Source organism: Ruditapes philippinarum, unplaced genomic scaffold (genome assembly GCF_026571515.1).
Source record: "Ruditapes philippinarum isolate M1 unplaced genomic scaffold, ASM2657151v2 ctg837_1_1_1_1, whole genome shotgun sequence".
Lineage (NCBI taxonomy): Eukaryota > Metazoa > Mollusca > Bivalvia > Venerida > Veneridae > Ruditapes > Ruditapes philippinarum.
The window spans coordinates 143180-170093 of record NW_026863278.1 but is presented as its reverse complement, the minus strand read 5'-3'; the positions used below and the strand labels follow the sequence as shown (position 1 = coordinate 170093).

General features: G+C 32.6%; 2 protein-coding genes across 2 annotated transcripts in view; one reads left to right on the top strand and one right to left on the bottom strand.

Annotated features, from left to right (window-relative positions):
* Positions 1-433: 433 nt before the first annotated feature.
* Positions 434-20922, top strand: LOC132721690 (cytosolic phospholipase A2-like). Its single transcript, XM_060706038.1, has 18 exons — positions 434-556; positions 4972-5025; positions 5817-5850; positions 6348-6426; positions 6913-7059; positions 7566-7687; positions 8759-8799; positions 9125-9257; positions 9643-9779; positions 11823-12048; positions 12442-12556; positions 13899-14036; positions 16215-16310; positions 16726-16980; positions 17535-17591; positions 18021-18205; positions 19436-19622; positions 20072-20922. The coding sequence occupies exons 2-18, from the start codon at positions 5015-5017 to the stop codon at positions 20278-20280; spliced, it is 2172 nt and encodes a 723-aa protein (XP_060562021.1). The 5' UTR covers positions 434-556; positions 4972-5014; the 3' UTR covers positions 20281-20922.
* A 4978-nt stretch (positions 20923-25900) lies between these two features.
* LOC132721682 (cytosolic phospholipase A2-like) overlaps positions 25901-26914 on the bottom strand; it is a 36717-nt gene continuing 35703 nt past the window's right edge. The window contains exon 5 of the mRNA XM_060706030.1: positions 25901-26751. Within this exon, the coding sequence (XP_060562013.1) occupies positions 26624-26751 (128 nt within the window). The 3' untranslated portion in view covers positions 25901-26623. The remainder of the gene's footprint in view (positions 26752-26914) is intronic.

Here is a 26914-nt window from a genome sequence, read left to right as displayed (position 1 = left end):
AATATAACTATAGTAATTATTTCCATAATAATAATTAATGTTTGTAATTAAGTTTTGTTGGTACTTCTCAAACGTTGGACTTATTATGCACATGTTATTATTTACCATTTGAAACATGTATGGAATGCAAACAGGGGTTTGTTGTCTAATTGAATTAATGAATACAAACTGTACAACTGGTCTGTTTTCAAATAAGAAAAGAACATGTACGCGTCAAATTTGTACAAGGGCCATCAAATAAACTGTTGACTTAATACTTTAATAGCAATACTTTTGGTTCTTTGCAGATAGTAATATTAGACGTAACCCAGATAATGATATAAATGAGAGAGAACTAGAAGTTATATTCAATACACGCACGTGCGCGCAGGCATGTACGCGCGCACACAGACAAAACAGAAAAAAAAGATTTACCCTCTAAATGTGTGGGCCCTGCTTCCAACCGTGACTAACTTTTACCCTAACAATGCACTATGTTATTATATAAGCTTGTAAACTAAAGTCATACGTTACAGACGAAAATGCTTTAAGGAATAATTCATGCTAACTCCAATAAGTAAGTCAATCTATTTTCAATACATAGTGTTTGCGATTTAAATGAATAATTTCTAAGTTTTATCAATATATGTTTTGCAATATATTAAATTTTATCCTGAATTACAAACACGGTTGTAAATGAGGTAGTGTTGCATTGATAATGAATGTGTTAAAATAAAACTAAAAGTGAAATAAGAAAGAACAAAAAACTAATTTTGTGCTTTAAACGTAATACTTTAGCATTGAGCAAATCATTAAGAGTTAATTAAAATATATGTCAAAAATATATACAGTGCTTTTCGAGATGGGGTATTATTGCTCTTTTTGCTGTTGTTTTTTTTGTATATTTTTATGTTTTCTTTTATTATTTTGGGTGTGGGGACTAGGAGGGTTTTTCTGTTTTGTTTTTTATTGAGGGGGGTGGGGGGGGTGGGGGCGGAGCTAAACGAGGTGGTTCCACTCAGCCAAAAATCATTGTCACTGTAGTGCTGCTGACATTTTTTGTTATATTTTTTATTTTCTTGTATTTATCATTGTTTAATTTAGACTTCTTCTAGAAAATGTAGAATTTGAATTTACATGAACTGGAAAACGCCACTTAGAAGTGTTAAATGCAAAATTGGTATTTTACTAGAGCAAAAACGTATTAAAACGTATTCGCTCTTAAATATTATTACTGGTATACATACATAATGTTGTTGCGTGTTTTCAACAAATTAATTGAGTGTATCAGGTTTTTTTTATTTTATTTGTTTTTTTTTTAAATATTTTTTTTTTGTATTTTGAAAATCTTTCCCCTGCCTTCAGTAAATGAGATCATACCTCGCCCATTTCATTCTAGGCCAATTATAAACGATAATAAAGAACTGTTTGTTCGATTCCCACCAGATTTACCAGTAGTGTTTAGTTACAAGCACATATAAAGTATTAATTTGACATCTCAACTCTTTCTTTTTCTGTTAAAATGGAAAATGCAGTGTAACTGGATATCTGTATCGGAAAAAGGTTTTTTGTTTTATCTACCACTAGCGTTTAAGCACACAGGATTAAAATATTGTGTTATTGAAACGAGTACGTTTGAACTGCCTACAAATATTTCCTGTTTTCTAATTGATATCGAAATACATTTGAATTTTATAAAAAAAAATCCTGATTCATAAATCTTTAGGATCTGATTCATGAGAGACTAAGATGTTTTATTTAATGTTTGTAAACAGTGGGCGTTATAGAAAAAAATCCTTAAATGCCACTAAATAAGAAAACACTAAATATGTTTTTTTTTATTTCTAATATCCCTTACGACCTTAACATCATAAAACGTGATCACGAAGGTGGCACCTTTTGGCTTCCATAAATTCCATATTTATGTCCAAAACATTGAAACATATATATGACATAATATAGGATGTCACGTGACTGAGGTCAATTATGAATTTTGGACACAGCTATGTTTCTGGGCAGGGGCGTGTGACGTGTCTGTTTCTGCTTAAATGATATATTTCTAGAAAATATAAATATTCAATGCAAGGGACACAGACAAAATAATGCATGCACGAAACACTTTTACTTGATCACAAATTAAATTCTTATTTACTTTTCTTATCTTTTCTTCTTAAAAAATTAAAATCGATGCGAACAAATCGGTAAAAAGAAAAACCGGAAAATAGTTATGTAACTTTAAACGCTATTAACAGTGGTTCATGCCGTTTTTAATCGTTTAAACTGTATAGTTTTACTATTTCGTGTTTCGAAAAATAGTTACAGTAAGCACTTTAGCTATTATATGAACAAGCACTAGATGATATGACCCAGTGAACTGTGTACCAAAATATTACTGCTCATTAAACTTCGGAATATCTCCCTAGAGTTTATACGAAGACTGGCGGAAACAACCGATATGTTACTATTGTCCCCACAAACATAGATTCTTACTTTCCTGACATTTTAACAATTAAACAAATCTTCCACAGCTGCAAAAAGACCTTTCTCATGTTTCTTTTTTTAAGAGGCAAACTGGTATAACCATAACCCACTGTGCTTGACGTAACTTCCTGTAATCATGTACTATTATAAATAAATAAATGTGTATGTTAAAGTCACACACCACTAAATTGCGTTTTTATGAGGTTAATGGAAACATATTTAATGCCCATTCAAAGTGATAGACTTTATTTTGAGGTAAGGATCTGTAAGAAACTGTGTACAAAGAGTGAGTCGTTCTTAGTACATAGTGTTCCCGTCTCCTAATGTATATGTGTTTTAGTCTCCAACCGGTTTAATCAGAGGGGCTCTAGGTTAACCCTCTGGCCGTCCATCAATTCTAACAAACACCCAATGGTCTATGAACTTCATTCCGTCCATAATCTTAACCTGTTAAATAAGGAAATCCCATAAACCGACTGGTTTATGTGGTAATTTTACTGGTTTATATGAAAAGGAAAAGTGCTACATAAATATCAAAGAAAGAGCACCAACTGTTGGCACGTCTGTCCGCCTGTCAGTCCGGGCAAACATCTAATGGTCTATGAGCTTCATTCCGTCCATAATCATAGTAAAAATGGGAGAAAATCCCATAAACCGACTGGTACATTTTATCATCTGTTTGTCATGCATACCATTTTTTCCATTCTTTTTACAATTTTCAATTATTAGACATGTTAAATCAATCGTGATACTGTGGTTATTCTATTCAACTTCGAGTTGGGTATTCGGGTTATTATGTTTCAAATGAATTAATGTCTGTACATTTGAATAAGAGCAAGTACAAATCTGCAAACCTTGTCAAAAATTGACATTTGTGTACTTAAACCGAAATGCCTGTTAAACCGCAAACGTAAACAATTTTCAATGTAAATGGATATGCAAAAATGCTATGTAAAAAAAACGAAAGAAAATCGGATTGGCTATATATATTTAAACGAAAAGCGTACACACAAAAAAAAAACCAAAAGACCTTGAAGATTATCCAACATGACTTCATGTGCGCTCGATGCGACAGCTTTAAAAGCGCTGATTAACAACGTAACTAGTCAAGGTCGAAATGTCATCTAGACGTCGTTAACGTGCACCGATATTACTGCACTAATCAATTTAAGATGGTTGCTCTGGGAGAAGAGACCCAATGAACCTATCGGAGATATTAGCGCACCTTGGCACAATGTGCTCAGAGGTGAGCTTTTGTGATGGCAGTGTCCATCGTACCCAAATTGTACGGTGCTGATATATAGCTACTTTACACATTTGATCTTATTATCTTAACAAACAAAATTAATACAACGGAATCCACCCTCGTAACTAGAAATAATTGGAACAATTATTAAAACGCATGTTCACTTACGAACGCAAAATATCTTCATTTACATACAGTCCAAAACAATCATAAAGGATTACGCAGCCATACAACCATAACATTAAGTGACATTTTTCTTTTCACCGATTATTACAGTCTTTGGTGTCAATATTCCAAAGTATTTATTTAGTCCAAACACTCCTTTTAATTCTTTTTCTATCTTTTGTAAAAATGTCTAGACGAACGCTAATAAATACAAATCATACGACAAACATTTTTTTATACTTTTCAATAAATGCTGACATGCGTTAAAAGTTGATTGAAATGTAATTTTATCAAGCATTGAATCTCAATTGTACTAAAAAAGACATTATCAGCTTGTTTTTTAACTACATTTGTAATTGTGCAATAATGTTATAAAAGTGCATGTATATGTAGTCTAAAAATGAGTCAATATTGTACCTATAATGCAGAAATTTTAAATAAATTTAAATGAGTGACATGAATAAATAATAATTTATCAAACATGCCCAATAAATTTAGTGGGTGCTTAAATATTGAATGTGGCAAAGTTATGATAACGCTGATTTTTATTCTAATACAACTTATGCCTCTATTTTGCCGTCAATAAAGTTTTTTTTATAATATTGCACGTTTGTAACGTCATTTTTCATTGGATAATCGTGACGTTTATATAGTTTTAAAAACACGGCTGCTGTCCATGCAAATCTTACATTTTTTTCTCAAAAAATGATGCTTGCTGTATTATAAAATTCGTTATAAAGATTGTTGACAGGTTATATGACCGTATATAAACTGCTGTTTGCAATATAACCCTCGCCTAACGGCTCGGTTATATTTACAAATAGCCGTTTATATAAGGCCATATAACCTGTTAACGATCTTTATAACTAATAATATACACGGCTGCTGTTAATTTACGAAGAAATCACACTTTTTTTCTCTCTAATGTATCTAATGTAAAAATTCCTGATAGGTTATATGGCATTTAGCGACTGTAATTATATTATCAAACAACCCTTTATTTGGGGCCATATAACCTGTCAAAAATCTTTATAACTAATAATATAAGGAAATCATCAAGTTGTACATAACAAATACTATTGGAGTTTATCTTATTTTAGATAAGTTTAAAAACTCGTTTGCTGTATAGGAAGAAGTCTGAAAATGGCAGATAGGTAAGTTAACATTTTTATTAAATAAAATCATTTAAATAAATGCCTTTAATATCGGTTTGAATAAGCATTAATTAAATTTATATTTATAAATAAGTGTATCTCTTATCGGAATGTTTGTCTGTCTGTTTGTAATATATCTAAATTGTTTCGAATGGTCATTTTCACTTTATTTCTAAACCTATGCACAGACAGACAAACACTCCGATAACAGATACACTAAATCACTATAACTTCAATAACTGCACTTAGTTCCAAAAAGCAAACGAAGCAAATTATGGTTCAGGAAAATCACTCTTTTTCTCGATATGTTCTGTTATTATTATTATTATTATTGTTGTTGTTGTTATTATTATTATTATAATTATCATTATTATCATTACTTTTATCATTATTATTGCTGTTGTTATTATTACTATTGTTGTTATTGTTGTTGGTGGTTGTGGTGTTATGTTGTTGTTGATGTTGTTGTTATTATTCTGTTCAGTTCTATAATGCCCTGTTTTTAATCTTATTTACTGTTTTTGCTCTGCTTTTGTGTTGTTCTTCTTCTGGACTAGTATTTTTTATTATGTTTAATAAAAAGAAATGCAGATAGTCTTTTGTTAAACGTTACTTGATGTTTGTGTTATTTCTTTAATTGGTCTCTTCATAAACTGGAAATTACGTACAAAAAGCTGAAAATGCAGCATGAAATATTTTTTTGTAATTTTTGTTGTTTTTATACTTAAAATCAAATAGTTTTATGCTAACATATTTGTTCATAATCAGTGTACTCTCTTTTTACAATATAGTAAGAAAGATTCAGGTCCGGTTGGACTGTATGAGGTAAGTAAAATTATTCTTACAATAAAATTATCATATTAATACCTTTATAGTTTGTCAAGGTTTTTTCTTTAAGACTACATTTTTGCCATAATTTAAATAACCCCCCAAAACAGCCATGTCTATAAACTATGATTTATAGGTAGCCAATTTTCGATATTATAAGAGGGGCATGTGTTTTATTAGTAAATTAAACGCGTTTTAATAATGGTCAAAACTCATTAAAGGGTACAAATTTCATTTTTAATTTAAATATTTAAAGAAAAAGCTAGTTTTTGGCATAAAAATCAGATTTGAAGGATAAAATATTTACTGATATAATTGACAGACAGCATGGTCATCCAACCAGGGTTCCGATAAGGTGCGTAATTTTCAAGTAAGGACTGCATAATTGTTTAGAAGTATAGAAAGTTTGTTACATTTTCAACTTTAAAATAAACATTACGAAAACTCTTAGAATGCTTGTTTTACTTATCTGTTTCGACAATATATTGATGCAGGTTGTAGAAGTGCCATGTTACGTTTTGAACGTGAAGATTGTCAGAGGTCACGTGACAAAAGGACGCTGGTCAGATATGAGTAAGTAGAGCTTTGTCTTCCTTGTGCCTTGAGTATATCTTGTTATAGGCTTCTGATATTTTGAAAATGCCAAATATAGAAGTTATTCATTTATGCATGCATATCAAAAGAAAGCGAGACGTTCGAGACACCTTTTTGTCATTTTTTCTAGGCTATATAGTGTGTTATGCTAGAAAGTTAATGTCCATTTTTCATACATAAACATCTACATAATTTCAATGACGCATTTAAAGTAAGAGCCATCAGGACGAGGGATTTACTAAAATGTGAGGGCTTTAGCAAAAAGGATTGATAAATGACATACATGCATTATTAACAAGATATAAAAGATGGTTATGTGGTAAACGTTTTCGTATATTGTTAATCTCTGAAATTCACTTATAAAGAGAAAAAAAAACTTGTATGCATTTAAGATAAATATTTGCATTTATTGGTATAAGTTGTTATAATTTTTTTTTCTAAAGCGCACGAAACATTTCATTCCAGTGGATACTCCGGACGCATACGTTAAGCTAATTGTCAGAAGAGCTCCAAATCCTAAGAGACAAACCAAATCTTGCGACAATAAAAACGAACCGATCTGGAACGAGACTTTCAAGTTCTTTCTCAAAAACGTTGACGGAAACAATATGGGTAAACATTAGCGAGCAGTTGATATAAAAAGAATGATCCTCGTTAAATACTTGAAATATAATGGCATGATAATTAATTGTTATATGTTATATGGTAACAAATTCTTATTTAACCCATTACTTCATAATATAGACGTCCTTTCACGCATTTTCACTCCCCTTTGAGGCCTCGAATAGTGGAAAATGCCCTATTTAGACCCCAACCACTTGTTTTTGCTTGTAAAATGTTGTTAAAAAAGTGATCAACTTTTCGACGCCGTCCCCTGTCAAAAACGAGCATAAGAATTTGGACTTCTAAGATAGTAAAATATGCCTCAGGTCGATCAGAAGATACTATGACTCTATCTCATTCCATTTTGAAGGGGAAAACATTATCGCAAAATAGTAATTTTTTTTGCAATTATATCTATAATTGTATGTTTAACGTAATGAATTTATTTTAATAAGAATAAGACAAACATGTTTCTTATCTATTTTTTTTTTATTTTAATGGAATAACATTTTCAGAATTAACCTTAATGGACTCAGATTACATATCTGATGATACTCTCTCCACTCAGACGATAAAGATACCTAATTTAAATGATTTGATGGAACGCAGACAAGAGATGACCATTAACTTCAATGAGGTAATTTTTTAATAAGTATTCTATGACTACCAATTTGTCGGGTGTTCTGATTGACGGTCAGTAGGAAGTGATACTGACTTTGACTCTAGATGAATGTCACAGGGTGAGAAAAATTGACAGCATGACCGGGACTCGAACACAGGATCTTTGGAATAGCACACTGCGGCTCTATCCTATAGGAATTGTACACTAATCATTAGTTAGGTGTAAATGAATAACTTTTTCTTATTCAATTTCTTCTGAAATATACAAAAGCTCAAAGGTACGTAAGCAGAGAGGGGACAGTCCGATCTTATTTTTATTTTACTTTCTCGTGGCCGCAAGCTATAACTCAGAAAATAAATCTCTATCTCGTGGCCCAGAAAAAACGTAAAACAAAATGCTATTTGAGATATAACTCCAAAAAAATATAACTCCTGGCCAAGAGATAGCAATTCCTTTTCTGAGTTATATGGGAACCAGATAACAATTTTTTTCTGAGTTATTTCTCGTGGTCACGAGATAGGAAAATAAGATAAAATCAGAATGTCCCCTCTATGCATCTGTAGAAACAAAACCATTATTCTTCATAATATTTCTTTTTCGTCAAAAGAGTCTGCTAAAGCTTATATAGGCCTAGGCTTATGTGCCTACCAACTATGGCACAGATGAGTTGTTAGTATTTTAGAATATCGTATTTAAATATATTTACAAAATTTATAAAATATGTATTTATTATAAATACAACCACATTAATCTTTCTATGCAACTGCACAGAGTTTGCTAAATTCAAGAATAAAATGGAGAATTTTCTAGACACTGAACTATACACAAAAAAGGAAAACCAGAATAAAAGATTAAGTGCTAAAAGATGTCATTTTTTATGCAACAAATCATATACATGTATGTAAATCAAAAGAAAACATGATGTTTCCATATCTATACATGTACACAAACATATACATACATCATAAAACATGATCAAATATTATAAACAGGTATTATATTAAACTAATGATTCATCATCATATCATGTAGATAATGTCAATAATATTAAATGTCATATTGTATTATGTTTCATACTGTTTTCAGAGTTCCAAAATTGACATAGAGATGTGGGCAGAATACGACACGTGATTGAATTTATTCATTTATTTCATTTTCTTAATCTACATCTTTTTTTTAAATTTCTTTTTTTTCATGATTTGATTGATTGATTGATTGATTAATTTTGTTTTTAATATTATTTTTTAATATTATTGTTTTGCATAATAATTTCTTTGGCCACTTAGAGCTACTTAAATTTCTCTGTGTAAAAACTTAGACATGTAAATATTAAATATTTATCAACTAACTTAAAAAAATCAGTTCTAAGAATATTATTTAAAATGATCAAATTCGAGTGAAACGCTTTTCACTACTATATAAAGAGGTATTTGATTTTTTTTTATATAAAAGCTCGGACCTTGCGATATACTGCGGACAAGAACTGTGCGAAGAAGAAAAGACCTTTCTGGAAAAAAGGAAAGAAAGAGCTTATCGAGTGATGCAAGAAATGTTAGGGAAAGACGCTCCAAAAACACCAAACGAGGTAGCAAACTTATGATTTTTACGCAGTTTTGTTATAGAATATGTTTAAGGTCATAAGTGTATTGCTGAAAATGCAATTTAATTTCAATTTGTGTCTGATATGTGTCTGAGACGAAGATCCGAATCGCTAAAGGCTTTATTAAAGGCTTCGTAAAAGGCTTTCGTTAAAGTGTTCGGGATCAATTGATGCCATCACTATAAAGTGTTGAGAGTTGAGTCTGCTATTCTCTTGTAATTTTGTTATGATTAACGCTTCAAAGGGATCACTTCGTTTCCAGATTTTTTTATTAAAGCTATGCAAATGATTATTTCTCATAAACATACATCTCTAGGTAAACTTGTTGCACGTGCAAATCGAATTATTTTTGAATGTTTTACACAAACAGGTTCCAACAATAGCAGTAATGGGATCTGGTGGTGGATTCCGTGCAATGACAGCCTATTCTGGAGCAATGGGCGCCCTGGTGGACTCTAAAATTGCAGATATGGTTATGTATAACTTGGGTCTGTCCGGCTCAGCTTGGTAAAGGACGTTTTTATTATTTTAAAGAAACTCCACTGAGTTTTATTTTGACATGACGCAACTGGAAATATTTTTGTGAGATTAATGTTCCATTTTGTGAAGGTCTAGATCAACAACATATGTGCTAAATATCAGATCATTAACTCACTAAATTTTCCAGAATAATTATTCTCATTGTGAAAAAATAACATTGAAAAGCGTTGCAACGCTTTTCAATTAAACCAGGCTAAGAATAACAAAAAAAATGTAAGAATATCAATTGAGCCATGTCATGACAAAACCAACATAATGGGTTTGCGACCAGCATGGATCCAGACCAGCGCAGTCTGATCAGGATCCATGCTGTTTGCTTACAGACCCTATAACAAGTATAGAAACTGATAGTTACAGAATGGATCCTGATCAGACGACGCGGATGCGCAGGCTGATCTGGATCCATGCTGGTCGTAAACCCATTATGTTGGTTTTGTCGTGACGCGGCTCAATTTATTTCTGATTATACATCTTGATTATCTTGTCTATATAATTCAGTTTCAAGTGCCCCGGCTTATCAATGCAAACAAATAAAAGTCTCATTTTTCAACATTTTGACGTCAGTTGAGTTCCTTTAAGAGATTATTTTTAGAAATAACTGTATTTGATTGTTGTTACCCTGATATAAAGTGTACACAATGAACTCATAACGTAAGTGTAAAATGTATTAATGTGTGTTTTTGTGCTTATTTATACTCGCCACCGGTTGTCCATATGGACGAGTCCCCCCAGAAGAATATCATTGGAGGATAGTGCAAGATCAGATACAGAAAGATGCCCCAATGCCAAAAGTTTCTCCTTGTTCTTACACGGGACATCGAGTTAAAATCTCATCCAAAAGACTTATTTATTTTTTTAAGTTGGCCAGCAGGACATCGAAGCCACAATATCGAGATTACAAGTATCGCGCTCTAACCGATTGAGATATGCCTCTGACATCCCTCCGCGGCGTGCACGTCGCTCGGAGGGCATAGGTCATACCAGATGGATGACCTAGTTAGGTCATTTAGCTGGTTTGACCTAACCAACGGCAAAGGTGTGGCTCTATTAAGAGCTGCTGCTCCCGGAATAGGTGCCTTTCCTCTATATTGTCTACTGCGTTCAAGATCGAAGACCTGGTCCTAGAGAAGATCTACCATGAAAAACGGCATGAGAAGACCTCCGTTGCGGCTCTACAAACAGCGACGTTGAAGGCGAACTAAGTCCTCCGTAGCAGGGTCTACGTCCAGCGACGTAACAGAGGCCGATAGTCTGGGACATATGGCAGAGCCGGCGCCCAGTATGAATAAAAGAAAAAAAAACACACAAACTTGAGCTATGCGGAGGGTTAATGTAGTACATAAACCATTCAATTAATTATAGTTAATAACATGACGGTATTCTGTATAACATGTTTTTTATCGTAATATTCCTGGGGTAAATACGCTTTTAAATTCTATGTTCTTATGATACATTCCATATTATATTTGGTGGCTTATTTACGCCATGTCTTTTTTCGTCATCTTCTACTCAAAACTGAAAAGCGAAAACATGAAGGGATTAAAAAGTTGGAATTTGTCGTCTCTTCACTTTTTCAGATTTTTCGAGGCAAAACAGCGAAACTATGACAGAAGCAGGGCCAGAATGCGACACATAAAATCTGTTGTAATTTGCATTCCATCTGTTGTAATTTCGCGATGGCGTAAATCAACCGCTATAATACTAAGTTATTAATTTGAATAAGCGCTAAGACATGCGCGGTTTCAGAGGGGTATAGGTGATTATGCACCATCCCCCCTTGCTTGTACATGTATGTAGAATCCCTATGATATTCGTTCTGTCAACATACAATTTTAGCGAAAATCACGCAAAATAAAAAAAACTTTAATTATCGAAAGTTTGACTCATGCGTACCCCGAGGGGAATCTAGTAAAATGTCATAACCCCTCTGGAATAGGCTGTTCGTTATTTGTAATATTTATGATACCACTGTTTTACATATTTCGTATATACGTTGTTTTGTCAAATCAGGTACCTTTCGTCTCTCTACTCCCATCCTGACTATCCCAAAAAATCTCCACGTGAGCTTCGCAAAGAGCTAGGTGAAAGTATTGAATCCAGTCCGAGGTGGATCGTGTTTAATCCTTTGAATTGGATAAAGTGTATGTCAGACGTGAGATCGGCAAAGGCAAGTGGGCAACCTTTCAGCTTCACGGATGTCTACGGTTTTATGGTCGGCGAAACACTTCTCAGAGGCGTATGAGTTATATTTATTATTACATAATTATCTTAAATGTGGATTATTTTGTGTTTTATTAATAACTTGCTGAAATGAAAGGTATGAATGTTAAATAAATTTGACCATTTTAGGAATGTAAAAAATATATCTTACATTCGAAATATCTTTGTTATGTAACTTGGCTACAAGAAGGTAATTATTGCAAAGTCCTCGATAGAAAATTTTAATGCTTATATTTTATTTTTGATATTTTATGTCCTAAAATTGTTGAAAATGCAGTTTCATTTCTAAACAATATAAAGTAAATAATTCTATAAATAAGTAAATATTCACTATATGTATATTAGTTTTAGACATTTTTTAATCTTATCAACTATGCATACACAAGTATATATCTTTTATTTTGGCTAGAGAATGGATTCAAAACTGACTGATCAGCGAGAAATGTTAAAGGATGGATTGGTTCCTATACCTTTGTACGCAGGTGTCCACGTAAAAACTACGACATCGGCTAAGGTCTTTCACGGTATATGTGTACTATCACAGTATTATATATGTATATTCGTGCATATTCGTGTTTTTTAGACATGTAAGGATCAATCAGAAGAATATAATCAACTCACTTCAGATAAATGTATAAACAAGTTCATGAAAAATATGTTATTTTACATAGTTCCTATTATTCGAACCTTTTCAAGTTAGGTTGTTCCAGTATAACTACCTGAATTCTCAGTCATCAACCTTGGATATGTTGCCTGCTTTTAAGATTAGACTTTTGAGGTATTATCTGTGATATGCAGACATCTTATTCTCTGATCCCCTTTCAAAGGTCACTTTCATTTACTTCCGTCCATTGTTTCCTCGTTTAGGGCAACAGAAGTTTTTTTTTTTTGGGGGGGGGGGGGAATTTCAAACTTTCACCATTTTAAGTTGAATTGTTGAATTTGCTTAAGCCGGTGCTAGTGGGGAACGTGGACTGTAGCTTGCACTTATCAGTTTCGTCCATGAACAATCTCAATCAAACTGAGCCTACAACATTTTCAATTTTCGTCCTGGACGTTATTTGGGGATTCTATTATTCTTTATTTTACAAAGAAGACTCTAAGTGTCTAAAATAAATACAATGAGTGACACCTTGCCTTTTAACTACATATATGCGGGCTGGAATTATTATACTTGATCTGCTGAATTGGTTAGATCATTATTTAAGCATACATGGTCATCGAATCTTATCCATGCATGTTTTATTTGGATATTGCTTTTATAATATTTGCACGAAAAACTTTAACTTTTTGTTACAATGGTGCAAAGATTTGGAATATAATACCACCTTATATACGTTCATCTAATTCGCTGATTTGATAATTTGATATCTAAAAGGAGCTTTTGTCAAAAAAGCTTTATAGGACAAAATTTTAATAAAATACTTAGTAGTTGTTATTGTTATATGATTTTTTTTCTTATGTTTGTGTTGTATATATTAAACACGGCCACATTTAGAATTAATATATGTTATTTGCTTTCTACGATAGTATATCTTCGTGTGTTACCTTCTTTAAAGTAGTAGTATAGGTAGTAGTAGTAGATTTAGTAGTAGTAGTGGTTGTAGTAGTAGTAATGGTAGAAGTAGTAGTAGTAGTAGTAGTAGTAGTAGAAGTAGAAGTAGTAGTAGTAGTAGTAGATGTTGTAGTAGCAACAGCAGCAGCAGCAGCAGCAGCAGTTAGCCTTTAGAATTAGTATTTTAGCCTTTAGCAACTACGATACCGACAAAGGTCTTTCTTAACCTTTAAATACAAATGTAGTTACATCAAAAGGTTTTCTTTAAGTTTATTGAAGACGTTATCAAGAAAATGATTTTATATTTTCAGAGTGGGTAGAGTTCAGTCCATACCTCATAGGCATGTCAAAGTATGGCACATTTATGCGACCAGAATTATTTGGAAGCAAACTCTTCCAAGGACGGCTAATTACAAAATACGATGAGTCACCACTGCATTTTTTCCAAGGTAAAATATAAAAATGTTGCATAATTTTGTTTTAAATTCTTGACAATCAGTGCCTTCTTAAAGTGGACCAATCTCCCAGAACACATTGTTCTTTTCATTATTAAACAAGAACAAGGCATCGTTAACGTACCTGTATTGTTTTGGTTTTTTAAAAAGTCATATGAATGCTGTCTGTGTCTCAAAACATGCAATTTGTTGACAATTAGATTATCTAAGTCCATCCTTTACGATTCCAGTAAAAACAAAAGTATATGTAATAAGGGTATACATCAATCATCATATGACAGAATTTAAGGCCAGATCAGGTGTCTGAATATGTTTGTCAGAAAAGGCACACATTCGCAAAATTAAGAAAATGCATCTACTATGGTGGCTGATATGGTACATTGTGCGTTGTGTTGTCGATAGCGACAATGCAACCTATATCGTTATGGCCTTTTCGTCTTGTAGCTAGTGACAACACAACAAAATGCCAAATGGCTCGTTCTCGCGCTGTCGTCTTGTTGTCCTGTCTCTAGCAAAGCACACAAAACAGCGAGTTGTCGTGTGGTGCGTTGTCGTGATGTGGCCCTGTCGGTTGGCTTATAAGCCAATCCTTCGATTTGAACCGACCGACAATGTGACATCGCGACAACACATCCCACGACAACGCGCCGTTTGGCGTACATCACTAGCGACAGGAGCGCCATTTGGCACTTTGTCCTGTTGTCGCTTGCACCAACACGACGCACAAAAGTGTTCCAAATCAACAACCATAATCTCTTGCTTTAAACGTGTTCTTCTCATTCTTAAACAAGTGATTAATACAATGCATCGTTTACTAGGTATGATAAAATTTCTCGGCCCGATATAATTCTAGCTACTTCACTGTCATTTACACACGATACATCGATACCGAATATCTTATGGAAGATTACTGACCAAGTTACAAGCGGTTTTATACAGATAAAGTAACATAAAAATACTGGTCAGAAGAGGGGTTTGTCATTCAGAGCAAATGGAGAAAGTTAAAATCAGAGCCGTCATTAAGTACCTCTGTAAGAAAGGGATGCCCCAAGGAAATCCATGAAGACTTCATGGATACACTTGAGAAGTAGTCACCTGCTTTATTTAAGAGGGGCAGAAAGTGCATTTGAGATGATGAGCGGCCTTGGCGGCCAAACGAGGCCACCAACGATGAAAATGCCGAAGCTTTGCACGATCAGGTCATGTGCGACAGAAGGCGGGACCTGCGAAGCATTGCTGGGGAAGAAGGTATAAGCTTTTGATGTCTATGGCATGTTAAATGTTTCCACCCAAGCAGTTGACTGACGACAAGAAACGGACCAGGTTTGACATCTCAAGATAACTTTTTTCACGCTACGAGGATGTTCCTTATTTAATCTACCGGATCGTAACTTGGGTCCATCATTTCGATCCAAAATAAAAAAAAACAGAGCATGCAGTGGAATGACCCTGGCTCAGAAATTCAAGTGGATGCCATCAGCAGGTAAGAAGATGGCTTAATTGTTTTGGAATAGTCAGGGGATAATCATGATTGACTAGGTCAATAAATGTCGTACTATAAACGATGCGTACTATGAAGACGAATTGAGACGTATTCGTCGAGAAATCGCGCGTATAAGGAGAGGCAAACTGACTCAAGGCGTTCTGCTACTGCACGACAATGGGCAATCTAACACATTCAAAGTTGCGATGGCTGCTGCAACTGAATGCGGCTTTTAAATCCTCCCCCACCCCAACATTCTCCAGACTTGACCCCTCTGACTTTTACTTGTTTCCAAAACTGAAAACCAAGCTACGTGGTAGACGTTTTAGAAGCAATAAATATGTCAAGGAGGCGGTTAATGAGTTCTTTGAGTACCAACATAGAGGGTTCATTTTTGAAGGGTTAAAAAAGTTGGAGCACAGGTGGGCAAAGTGCATTGATGTAGAGGGGTATATATCAAAATGTAAGACCATTAGTTAGGTTCTCTGACTACTGGAAGTACATCGGGCCAAGAACTTTATGATCAATCCTCGTACGTACCTTGATACCGGCCAGACAGGTCATTGCTAACATTTTACACAAGTACATTGTTTATGCGATTCAGAAGATACACTAAAACTTTAAAACAGGTCTACTATCACAGTATATAGCTGATTGATTATTGCATTAATATAGATTCACATTTGCAGGTCTTTGGGGAAGTGCATATTGTGTTTTGGCAAATCGTTTTGTTGGCATAAACCCAGAGGACTCAGACAATGAAGATGAGGAACGCGAAGAACTTGGTAGCTTTTATTTCGATTTCGGTTTCAAGTTCGTTTATTAACCTCATGTTTGATTATTCTCTTTAACCGTAATGAGACAGTATAAATTGTTGATTGGAAAGTCTTTTTTAAAAAGCACTTTCATATCTCTAATATTTTTATTTCTTTAATTAACCACTGTTGTTGTCTGAACTAACTTCTGGTATAAGTTGTCCAAACACTCCACTTTTAGCATCACCATCCATTTATAGATTGCTTTGCAGCAAGTTCACATCTATTGTTTATTTCTTAAAAATCGTTTCATAAACACAGAGGTTTTATTTTAAGAATTCTGAAAATCTTACCTTTTATTATGTGTTTGTTTGTTTTTATTGCTGTTTCTGTTGCTGTATAGGAAATATGATGGAATTGATCAAATTTCTTTTCTATTGTGCAGATAAAGAATTAGTTGAAGAACTAACAATACTAGCTGAAAATGATGATGAAAGTAGTGACGATGAAGAAAATGGTAAAGCCATAGATGAAAAGAAAGCGGAGAAAAATAAGCAAAAGCAAAAAAGTATTTTCAAAAGATTTTATGATTTTTTTGGTATTGATTCTCTTGTAAACAATATCCAAGGAAGGGCAGCAGTTGTGTTTAACTACATGCGTGGTTTAGTATTGCAAGAATACCATCCGATAGATTTGTCTAGTAAGTATGAAATATAGTTGGTTATGTTTAAAATGCGGTAACCTTTTTTTCAGTAACAATGTTTCATACTTAATGTTTTTGTGATTCATGAATGAATTATTCAACGGCGGTGCTTCTATCTTAAAGTGAAATGGTAAAATACCATTATATTTTATATGCTCTTTTTAAACATAGATATAATAATGTAATGAATACTAAAAAATACAAAAATTATATTTCCTTTACTGTGTCCTGCACAGAGAACATTGCCAAGTACAAAATACTTAAATATATTCATCACAAATAAATTTGTTATTAAAGATAAGTGAAAGAGTTTAATTTAACATAAAAAATGGATATTAATATTTGCTTTAAACGTCGATTATGAAGCAATTAACAAAGACATGCAAACGTCGCTGATTTTCATACAAACGCTAGTCAAGCCTAAGGAAAGAATGTTACACTAAGTTCACATCCTGATTTCAATTTCAGAAATATTTAATTTTGCTATGATTTTTATTATAACGATGTATGTCTCAGTATATCATTGGTGATTTAAATTAATCTTTTACCAGTGCCACCGATGTTGATGGCACCGCGGTTACTGCCTGAGTTCTCAACAACTGAAACAAGTAAGAATTTTATGCCTGACGATTTTTTTGTCTAGAAATGGCATTTTAAACTATAACTGTTTCATGTAAAGTTTGTATACAAAACAATAAATGTAGTAAATAATCTGAATGTCAATATGCTAGAAACAAATACAAATCTAAATTGTGTGATGATTTTTTTAATGTTGGCTTTTAACTATAACCCCACTGATGTTGACCTGGATAAGCAAACTGTTTTGGCTCTATACTTAAACATAAGGTCACCGCTCCCCTTAAGAATATAATTAAGTTGTTGCTATTAAAACATGATTTATTTGAATACTTTTCTTTATGATTTACTTGTAAAAATATAATTCTAACAAACATGGCATATTTGTGAATAGAGTCGAGTAATATCTGAGCTTTATTGGTATATTCGACTGAGTATGGCCTTTTACTTATCAATTTAAGCCGAGGGACAGTTTGATGAAATATTTGACATGTACCCGACTGAATACAGAAAGATGTATCTAGTGGACGCTGGACTAGCATTCAACTCTCCATATCCACTTATACTGCGGCCGGAGCGACAAGTTGATCTAATCCTGTCATTTGAATTTAGCAGTAGAAAAAGTGACAAAGCAAATCCTCTATCGGTACAGTTACTTTTGTTACAATTCATTTATATATGAAAAATTGTCAAACAAATAGCTTACTTATTCTTTCAGGGTTTTCAAGCGATAAAAGAACTTATGCATGGATTTACGTTAGACTAACAAATAAAATTGTTCATACATAAATCTAGACGGAAATTAAAAAAAAATAATTAAGCGCGTTGTTTAAATTATTATTATTAAAATGCAATTATCATATTCAAAAAGCTATGGACAACTTATTATATTTCGTGTCAGGACATTTAAACATAACAAAATTGAATACTTGCATAGACCAAGTATTTTACATAAAATGGAAAATTTTGCTAAAGATAATAAAGAAATATACTCAAAAGTTAGTTGAAAATCGATTTTTGCACAATGCAAATGGAATAAGGAAATTATCTGATTTTTTGCACACAAGCTATGAATCCAGACCTACACCAAATGTCAAAATCCCTTAAAAGATGTATAATGCTTATAGAAATATTGATAGTTTCTACACACTCTTTTAGTAAATGTAAAATAAACATGTTTTAAGTTCACAGAAAGTATATATTTTGTGTTTTAAACTCCATACATTGTAGTTAAATACAGTATGAATTCAAAGTGTCATTAAAAAACTGCCACTAAAAGATGAGCATAGTATATCTTTAATGGCCTCTTTAAAGAAATGATATACAAAGTTAATAAAACATTAAGTATGAAAACATAAGCCTTTAACAACTTGTCATTTTAAACTTACTCAAAACATAATGTTGTTTTTGTGTACTTTTCTTCTGAATTATATATTCAATAATTAACAATTTTTTACTATCAACTTTAAAAAAGACTGGTTCTGAATATTTGAGACTTTTTTATCCTTTTGTTTAATGTGAAACATTGCTTTTGCCTATTGCTAGGGTGTCCATTATAAAGCAATATTACCAGAATAAGATTAGCAATAGTTTCTTACTTCTGTATCAGAATATTGAATGGTGAGAGAGATACAAGTAACTCTGTAAGTTATATCTGAAATGCTTGCAGTATGAACTTAAGAGTTAGCTCCCTTCAGCTATGTTTCTTTAAGTCTCTTGTCATTCAAAATAGAATGGCCGTACATAAACAACTTTTATCTTGTATAATTATGTGATTTAACTATTTTATATGTTGTTATGTATGAATGAGACTTGATTATTATTATTATTATTATTATTATTATTATTATTATTATTATTATTATTATTATTATAGGAACTTGTGCTGGCCGCTGAGTGGGCAAAACTGAATAAATTCCCATTCCCTGAGATTGACCAAACGGTGATAGATCGGGAAGGATTCAAGGAATGTTATGTGTTTGAAAACCCTGATGACCCAAATTGCCCGATTGTCATGCATTTCATTCTCTACAACAATCAATTCAGAAAATTTAAATCTCCAGGTAATGTAGATCCTTGTATAATAACTTTATTTATTTTTCATAGCTTACTGATGTTTGATAATAATTCATTTCATTGGCCGCTAGAAAAAATGCTGAGTAAGTGAAATTTAATTGAATCAAAATTTATTACTGAAGTAATACTACATACTATATATCTAAAGTAAATGTTTAAATGATAAACAAATACTGAGAAATAGTCCATCGTATCTTTGTGTCCCTGGTAACTAGAATATAACTCATGAAAACTGCATGATGTTTACTCAACAGGTAAAGCTAGGAAGTTCTAATATGATCTATTTTGTACATGCGTTATATCGCTATGATATTCACATAACTAATTCAGACAAAGTTTTTTGAAAAGTTGTTTTTACACTGTCTCTTGACTTTTAATATTTAATTCATCGCGAGACGAATTGAAAAGATAATGAAACATAAAAACTCTTCTTCAGGAGTTCCTAGGATGACACCGGAGGAATTAGAATACGGCGACTTTGATGTGTTTGACGATCCGGATAAACCGTATGCAACCAGCAAATTTCAGTACTCAAACAAAGCTTTCAACCGTCTTGCAGATCTGATGGAATTTAACACACTGTCTAGCAAAGATTTGATAATTGAGAATATCAGAAAATGTGTGAAGAGAAAAAGTCAGATATAAATAGAAAAAGATGTCAGCCGTAGATAGCTAAATCTTAATTGATTGACTTTGAAAACTTTAATTAAAAAATATAACATGTACTAAAGTGTATGTGTTGTTTTACTTTGCAAATACTGATTTTATTTTATTTGTTGTAAGATCACAACAAAATGTGAATCATTTTAAAGTTGGCTGTATAACAGCGAAATAATCCGCGAACGGCTCCAAATAAGTTACAATATTATTCAAATTGGTATCTGATGTGCTGAAAGATAGACGGATTGCCTTTACAAGAGCTTATGATTGTAAGAGTGTTAGTGTATATATCGTACTTTTACTATAAGCAAAACTCGAAAAAAAATCATTTCAATGATTTGGTACTCTGACATAAACTGTATTTGCAGTGTCCTTTGATTCTGAAATTATCGCGTGCAATTCTAACAGAGAATTTGTATTGATAAGTGAATCGTGATTGCTAGATTGACTTTATATTGTTATAGTATTTTTTTCAAGATGGTTACAAAAGTAACATTTGCTTAATTTCTGTACTTCTACTTGTACTATATGGATCTTTATCTTTGAAAATGTTTACTTCTTTTGTTATAAGATTTCTATGCTTTGCCATGGTGACAGTTCTCGTAGATCCAATAAAGTGTAAGTAAATCTCGTTATGTTTATCGAATTATATCACTTAAAAGACCGAGCTATCAGAAATAAATGAAATAAAGACATATTTCCTAATTTTTACGATGCATAAAAAGACGAAGACAAAATTAACTAACATACACATGATACCACAAATCTATATTACATTTTCACACTTCTCGTGTTTTTGTCACTATACACAAAGAAGAAAATGAACCGGTGTTAAACTGCCAATGAACGCTGGTTAGGGACTACATGTATATGCAATTTTTTTCCCTCAGATAAGATAACTTACAAAACCTTAAAGATTCTGTATGTTTGTGATCGATATTGTTATTGTGTGTATACCACACAAAAAATCATATATGTATATAATTATGCAAATAAAATAATTTTCAAACATCAAAGAATATGTAAAATGTGTACTGCAAATAGTTGTACACATTATATTTAATCAATACATTATATACATTCATTTCTTTTTGGAAATTTGACTTAGCATTTATAGAAAATAAATTTCTAATTACCTCCCTTTATTTACAAGAAATGTTAAATTCGGTAATATCTTTTATAAATAATGCTTTAAATAAATAACAACAACAAAAAAATAATAACAAAAAAAAAAACTGTTTATCTAATTTTAAATAAAGAAAAAAAACAACAACAAACAAATGTTGTTCATGAACACACTCACAATTCAATACATAATTTAATGAAGATAATATATCTTGTGTCTTTACAGCATGAGTCCAGTTTCCCCTGAAGTCTCCGAAAAAGTCATTTCTCTTGAGCCTTAACTTTCAATTTATTATTACTGGAAAGCCAGTTGGTTGGTCAGACAGCACATAACCAAATACATGTAAAGTCGGAGTAAAATGAAAAAAATAAAATAAAAAGAAAGCTTGAAAACTAATTTATTTATGGAATATTTAGGTGATGACAATGTATATATCAGTTACACCGCATCAGTTGCACACTCCTTTCAATAACTACGCTTTTGTAGTTATGTTTGACAAAACCCATCATCAAACACATGCGCTTGTCCAGTTACCATTGTAGAAAGGTCACTCAAGAGGTATAGTATCGGGTTAACAATTTCATGCAGTTCTAACAATCGACTTATTAGTTATAATTTCATCTACATGAATTCCTTTGTCGATAACTTCTCGGACCATCGGTGCCATAACAAGTGATAGATTCACAGAGTTCACACGTATACCATGTGGACCCAATTCTAGCGAAAATTGTTTAGAAACCAGATCCAGTGCAGACTTTGACATGTTGTATGGCAATTCTTTTGGGAATGCACCAAAACTTTCAATACTTGAAACATTTACAATTGAACCTTTAACATTTGCTTCAATAATTTTCTTTGCAACAATTTGGGTACAATGTACTGCACATATAAGATCTGTGCCCAGAACTTTATAAATGTATTCCCTGGGAAAATCAACGGCGGCATACTCATGTCCTCATATACATTGGCATTATTAACTTAACCGTCCAACACTTCTAGCTTTTCTTACTTTGTCTGCCTTTCTTCCCATTCTCATAACTATTGAAGTTATTTTTTGATTTTCTTCCACTAACGAGTCAAGGTCGGATTTTGTCCTACTCGAAACATACACTTTACATCCGCATTGGCTTAATTTTTGCAGCAACGGTGCGACCTATTCATTTTCAGGCCCCTGTAACTAACATTTTCTCTCCACTCAAATCAAATGGCATCTTGCAGAAAACGGATTTTTTGTATTGAATGCAAAACCGACCAAAATCCCTATTCAAAGACACATAAAAGTGTAACTCTACCGTGTGCCTACGATTACATTTTACACTTAGAGTGTGTTTGTTGTCAATAAACCGGTTTAAATATTAGGTTTAGGTTTGATCACAAACAATTATAAAACCAACTCTAGTTTAAATGGTTTGCAATGTCTATAGCTAAGGTTTATAAGTGGTTTGTAATCATGGCAGAATTTGTGTCAGCATTATACGGTTTTCTTTTTCAGGATGAATATAAATCAGACACTAGTCATTTTCTTTACAACTTTAAGACATCACAGAATTAGATTAGTTGTGTGCGCGCATTTTATGCTCATCATCGTGAAAAATGTACAAGTCATGATTATGTAGAGACTGTCTACCGTGCATACATCATTGATGATTTCAAAGACCGTTTTCGTTCTTTATCAGGTTATTTACTGCGTCGCAATAACTATTTCTTATACAATTACCAGGATTTCACAAGAATTTATTTAGTATGCACGTACTCATTGTCATAGTAAATATAATTCGTGTTATTCAGTGAATGTTTGTATTGACTAAACTATCCATACAAAGCAACATATTGCAAGCATTTCAATGGCAATGTGTTAAATGGTTTAGATTGTTTAGGCAAGACAACTGTTCACTGAATAAAATGAATTATATTTACCATACCATATGAGTATACTAAATGCATACAAAGTCTCTTGAAATCCCAGCAAATAATCTGATAATAATTCTTGTTACAGTAATATCTAATGTAACTGTCATATTTAAATGAAGTGTCACGGTAGGTTAAGTACAAAGATTAGCTCAATAAATAGAGCGTTGGCCTGTGAATCAGTAACTTGCGAAAGTGAAGGCAATTAGTGCTGGTGAAATGCTTGACAGCCTACCCAGATACGATGTGGTGGCTAAAATATGCTCTGCTGAATTCAAAATGATCTGTTGTCGCAATATGGAGGTTAAAATACCAACACTTCCAACTGGTACCATTGACAGGTTCACTGAAACATTTTCAATTTTGCCATTTTAGGCTTTCTTAAGGGATCCTATCTTTTTACCTTGTTTTTCTTCAAATAGATAACCGAAAACTTGAAGATGTATTGATAAGCAAATAAATACAGAGACACTGCCTGTGGCAGTTTTTTTAAAAAGCTTAAAGTAACATACTATTTACATCATTACGCATGTGGCATTCATTTGAAATCGTTATATGTTTAAAAGGTCACTTAGTGGAGGAAGAATATTAAGCAGATATCTTTTTTTCGAAAAACAAACAAAGTCCAAACAAACCTTTTAAACTAATTTTACAATAAAGAAAAAACTTTATATGTTGTTTATGAAAACCCTCGCTAATTGTACATAGCGCACAATTATTATGATTATTTATCAGTAAGTGACACATTTCATTACATAATTGAATGAAGAAAAATAATTCTTGTTTTTACCACGAGTCCAGTTGCTCTTGAAATATCCAAATAAGTCAATTCTCTTGAGTATTAAATTAAGTTTATTACAATTTATGATTACTGGAAAGCCAGTTGGTTGGACAGACCGCACATGACAAAATACATGTAAAATAGAGAGAACAAGAACCCCGAAAGAAAGTCCAAAATGGCAAAATTGAAGATGTTGCAGACTTGGTTTGATTGAGCCTGGTCGTGGACGGTAAAGTCAAGTGCAAACTACTGTCCAAGACCATCTAGCACCGACTTAGGCAGTTTTCAACATTTAAACATGTTATGGTAAAATTTTGAATGAATTCAGAAACATCCGCAGATATGTTAATATGGCGGTCATAATGAAACCTTCAATGTGACACTACCCTGCCATTCAATTGAAAAGCGGCGTATGGTCCCCAAGCAAAAAAACGTATGTGTCATAAACGACATAAAAATGGGCGGAACTAAACAAAATGGAATTTTGAAAGGGAATCAGAGGTTTTGAAGTCGCATTCACAGATTAGATTTCAAAAGACAAAGTTAAGAAGCAGGTAACATATCCTAAGGGTGATTCAACATTATTCATAACCACCCAAATCGAAAAATGCCAAATAGTTGAAACGAAAACAACAATAATGTCGTTTTGAACGATCTTTAAGGATCGGAAATATAACATACCTGATAGAATATACGGAGCGAGTTTTTACAGCCTCCACACGGCACATACAAAGCTGATGTGGCGAAAAATAGAGAAAACAAGAAAATAAATTCCAAAAGGGCAAAATTGAAAATAATGCGGGCTTGGTTTGATTGAGCCTGTTCATGGACGGTACTGTAAAGTGCAAACTTCAGTCCCTCGAACTAAAGTCGGCGTAAGATAAAAAAAGAAAGAGAAAAAATCCAAACAAACAAAGTTGGATAGAACTTTTATTTTAATTGATAAAGAAATACAACCGGTTTCATCGGTGTTTATCGGCTTTTTAACACCGGTAATTATAAGACAAAATATGGGGTCTCACCAACGCTATATTTTCAAGTGGAGATTTCTTACGCTGCTGATTTTCATATATCGCTGTTCTATTTTGCACGATCCAACTATTGTCGCTAATGTATAAATATTGTTAAACAAGAGAAATAATAATAAAAAATGATCCCCATTATTATTCAAGACTTTCAATAGTTAACAATTAAGTGTCAGACTGGATTGCATTCTGTTTAAAATTAGTGTTCGATTAATCATTATTCAAACCCCACATGTCAGTTGAAAATGACGTCAATCTGGTGCCTTTATGAATGAGTTGCATTCTTAAAATGACTTCATTACGCTACGTACGAATTGGGGACGATTAAATACAAAAATAAACAACTGATATAGATATTTCAAACCTGTGGCGTTAGTGCATGTTATGTGTTATTTTAGAATTATATGAAAAGAAAACATAATAATACCGGAAAAGATTAATAAAAAGCGTTATGTGTATTGCCTTGTAAAGGCTTTGCAAATTATCTTATCTGATGGCGAAGAAATAACATGTACGTATACATGTAGTACATAACCAGCGTTTTTTTGGCATTTTTACAGCGGTTTTTCTTTTTCTTTGTTTATTGTGATGAAATATCGGGGAATGATAGAATGTTATATAGATGTGTGGTAAAATATGCATTTTAGTTAAGGTTGTATTCGTCTTTTTATACATCGCTAATATAAGGAACTATGTTTTTATTTGATGTACTTCTGACAGCTTGGTCTATAAAAGTGATATAATATGATAAAAAAGACGTGAGTTACTCAAATTTTATAAGATCTACAAGAACTGTCTCCATGGCAAAACATTGAACTCTTATTACAACAGGACAAGTTTAAGTGAACAAATTAAAAGATAAAGATCCATGTAGTACAAGTAGAATTACAGAAATTAGGCAAATGTTACTTTTGTAACCATCATGAAAAATAAACAGTCAATCTAGCAATCTTTTCACGATTTACTTATCAACACACACTCTCTGTAAGAATTGCAAGCGATAATTTCAGATTCAAAGGACACTGCAAATACAGTTTCTATCGGAGTACCAAATCCCCGTTTTCGTGTTTTGCATATAAATAGTTGCAGTACAATATATACACTAACCATCTTACAGTTTCAATAATCATAAGTTCTTTTAAAAGCATTCTGTCTTTCATGCAACATATCAATTACCAATTTGGAATTGTAGTGAACAATTTGGAACAGTTTTAGGTTTATTTCCTGTGATACAACCAACTTTAAAATGATTCACATTTTGTTAAAATCTTGCAATCAATAAATGAAAATCCAGTTTTTTAAGTAAAACAAAACACATACACTTTAGTACATTATTTTTTCAATTTTAGTTTTCAAAGTATTGTCAATCAATCTAGATTTAGCTTTCTACGCCTGCCAAATTTTTCCTTTTATATCTGATTTTTTCGCTTCACACATTTTCTGATATCTCAATTATCAGATCTTTGCATAGCAGTGTGTTGAATTCCATCAGATTTGCAAGGCGGTTGAAAGCTTTGTTTGAATACTGAAATTTGTTGTTGCATACGTTTTATCCGGATCGTCAAACACATCAAAGTCGCCGTATTCTAATTCTTCCGGTGTCACCCTAGGAATGCCTGAAGAAGAATTTTTATGTTTCATTTACTCATTAATTTGTCTGGCGATGAATTAAATACTTAAACTCACGGGACAGTCTAAAAACAACTTTTAAAAACAATTTGTCGGAATGAGTTATGTGGATATCATACAATATAACCTATGCACAAAAAATATCATATT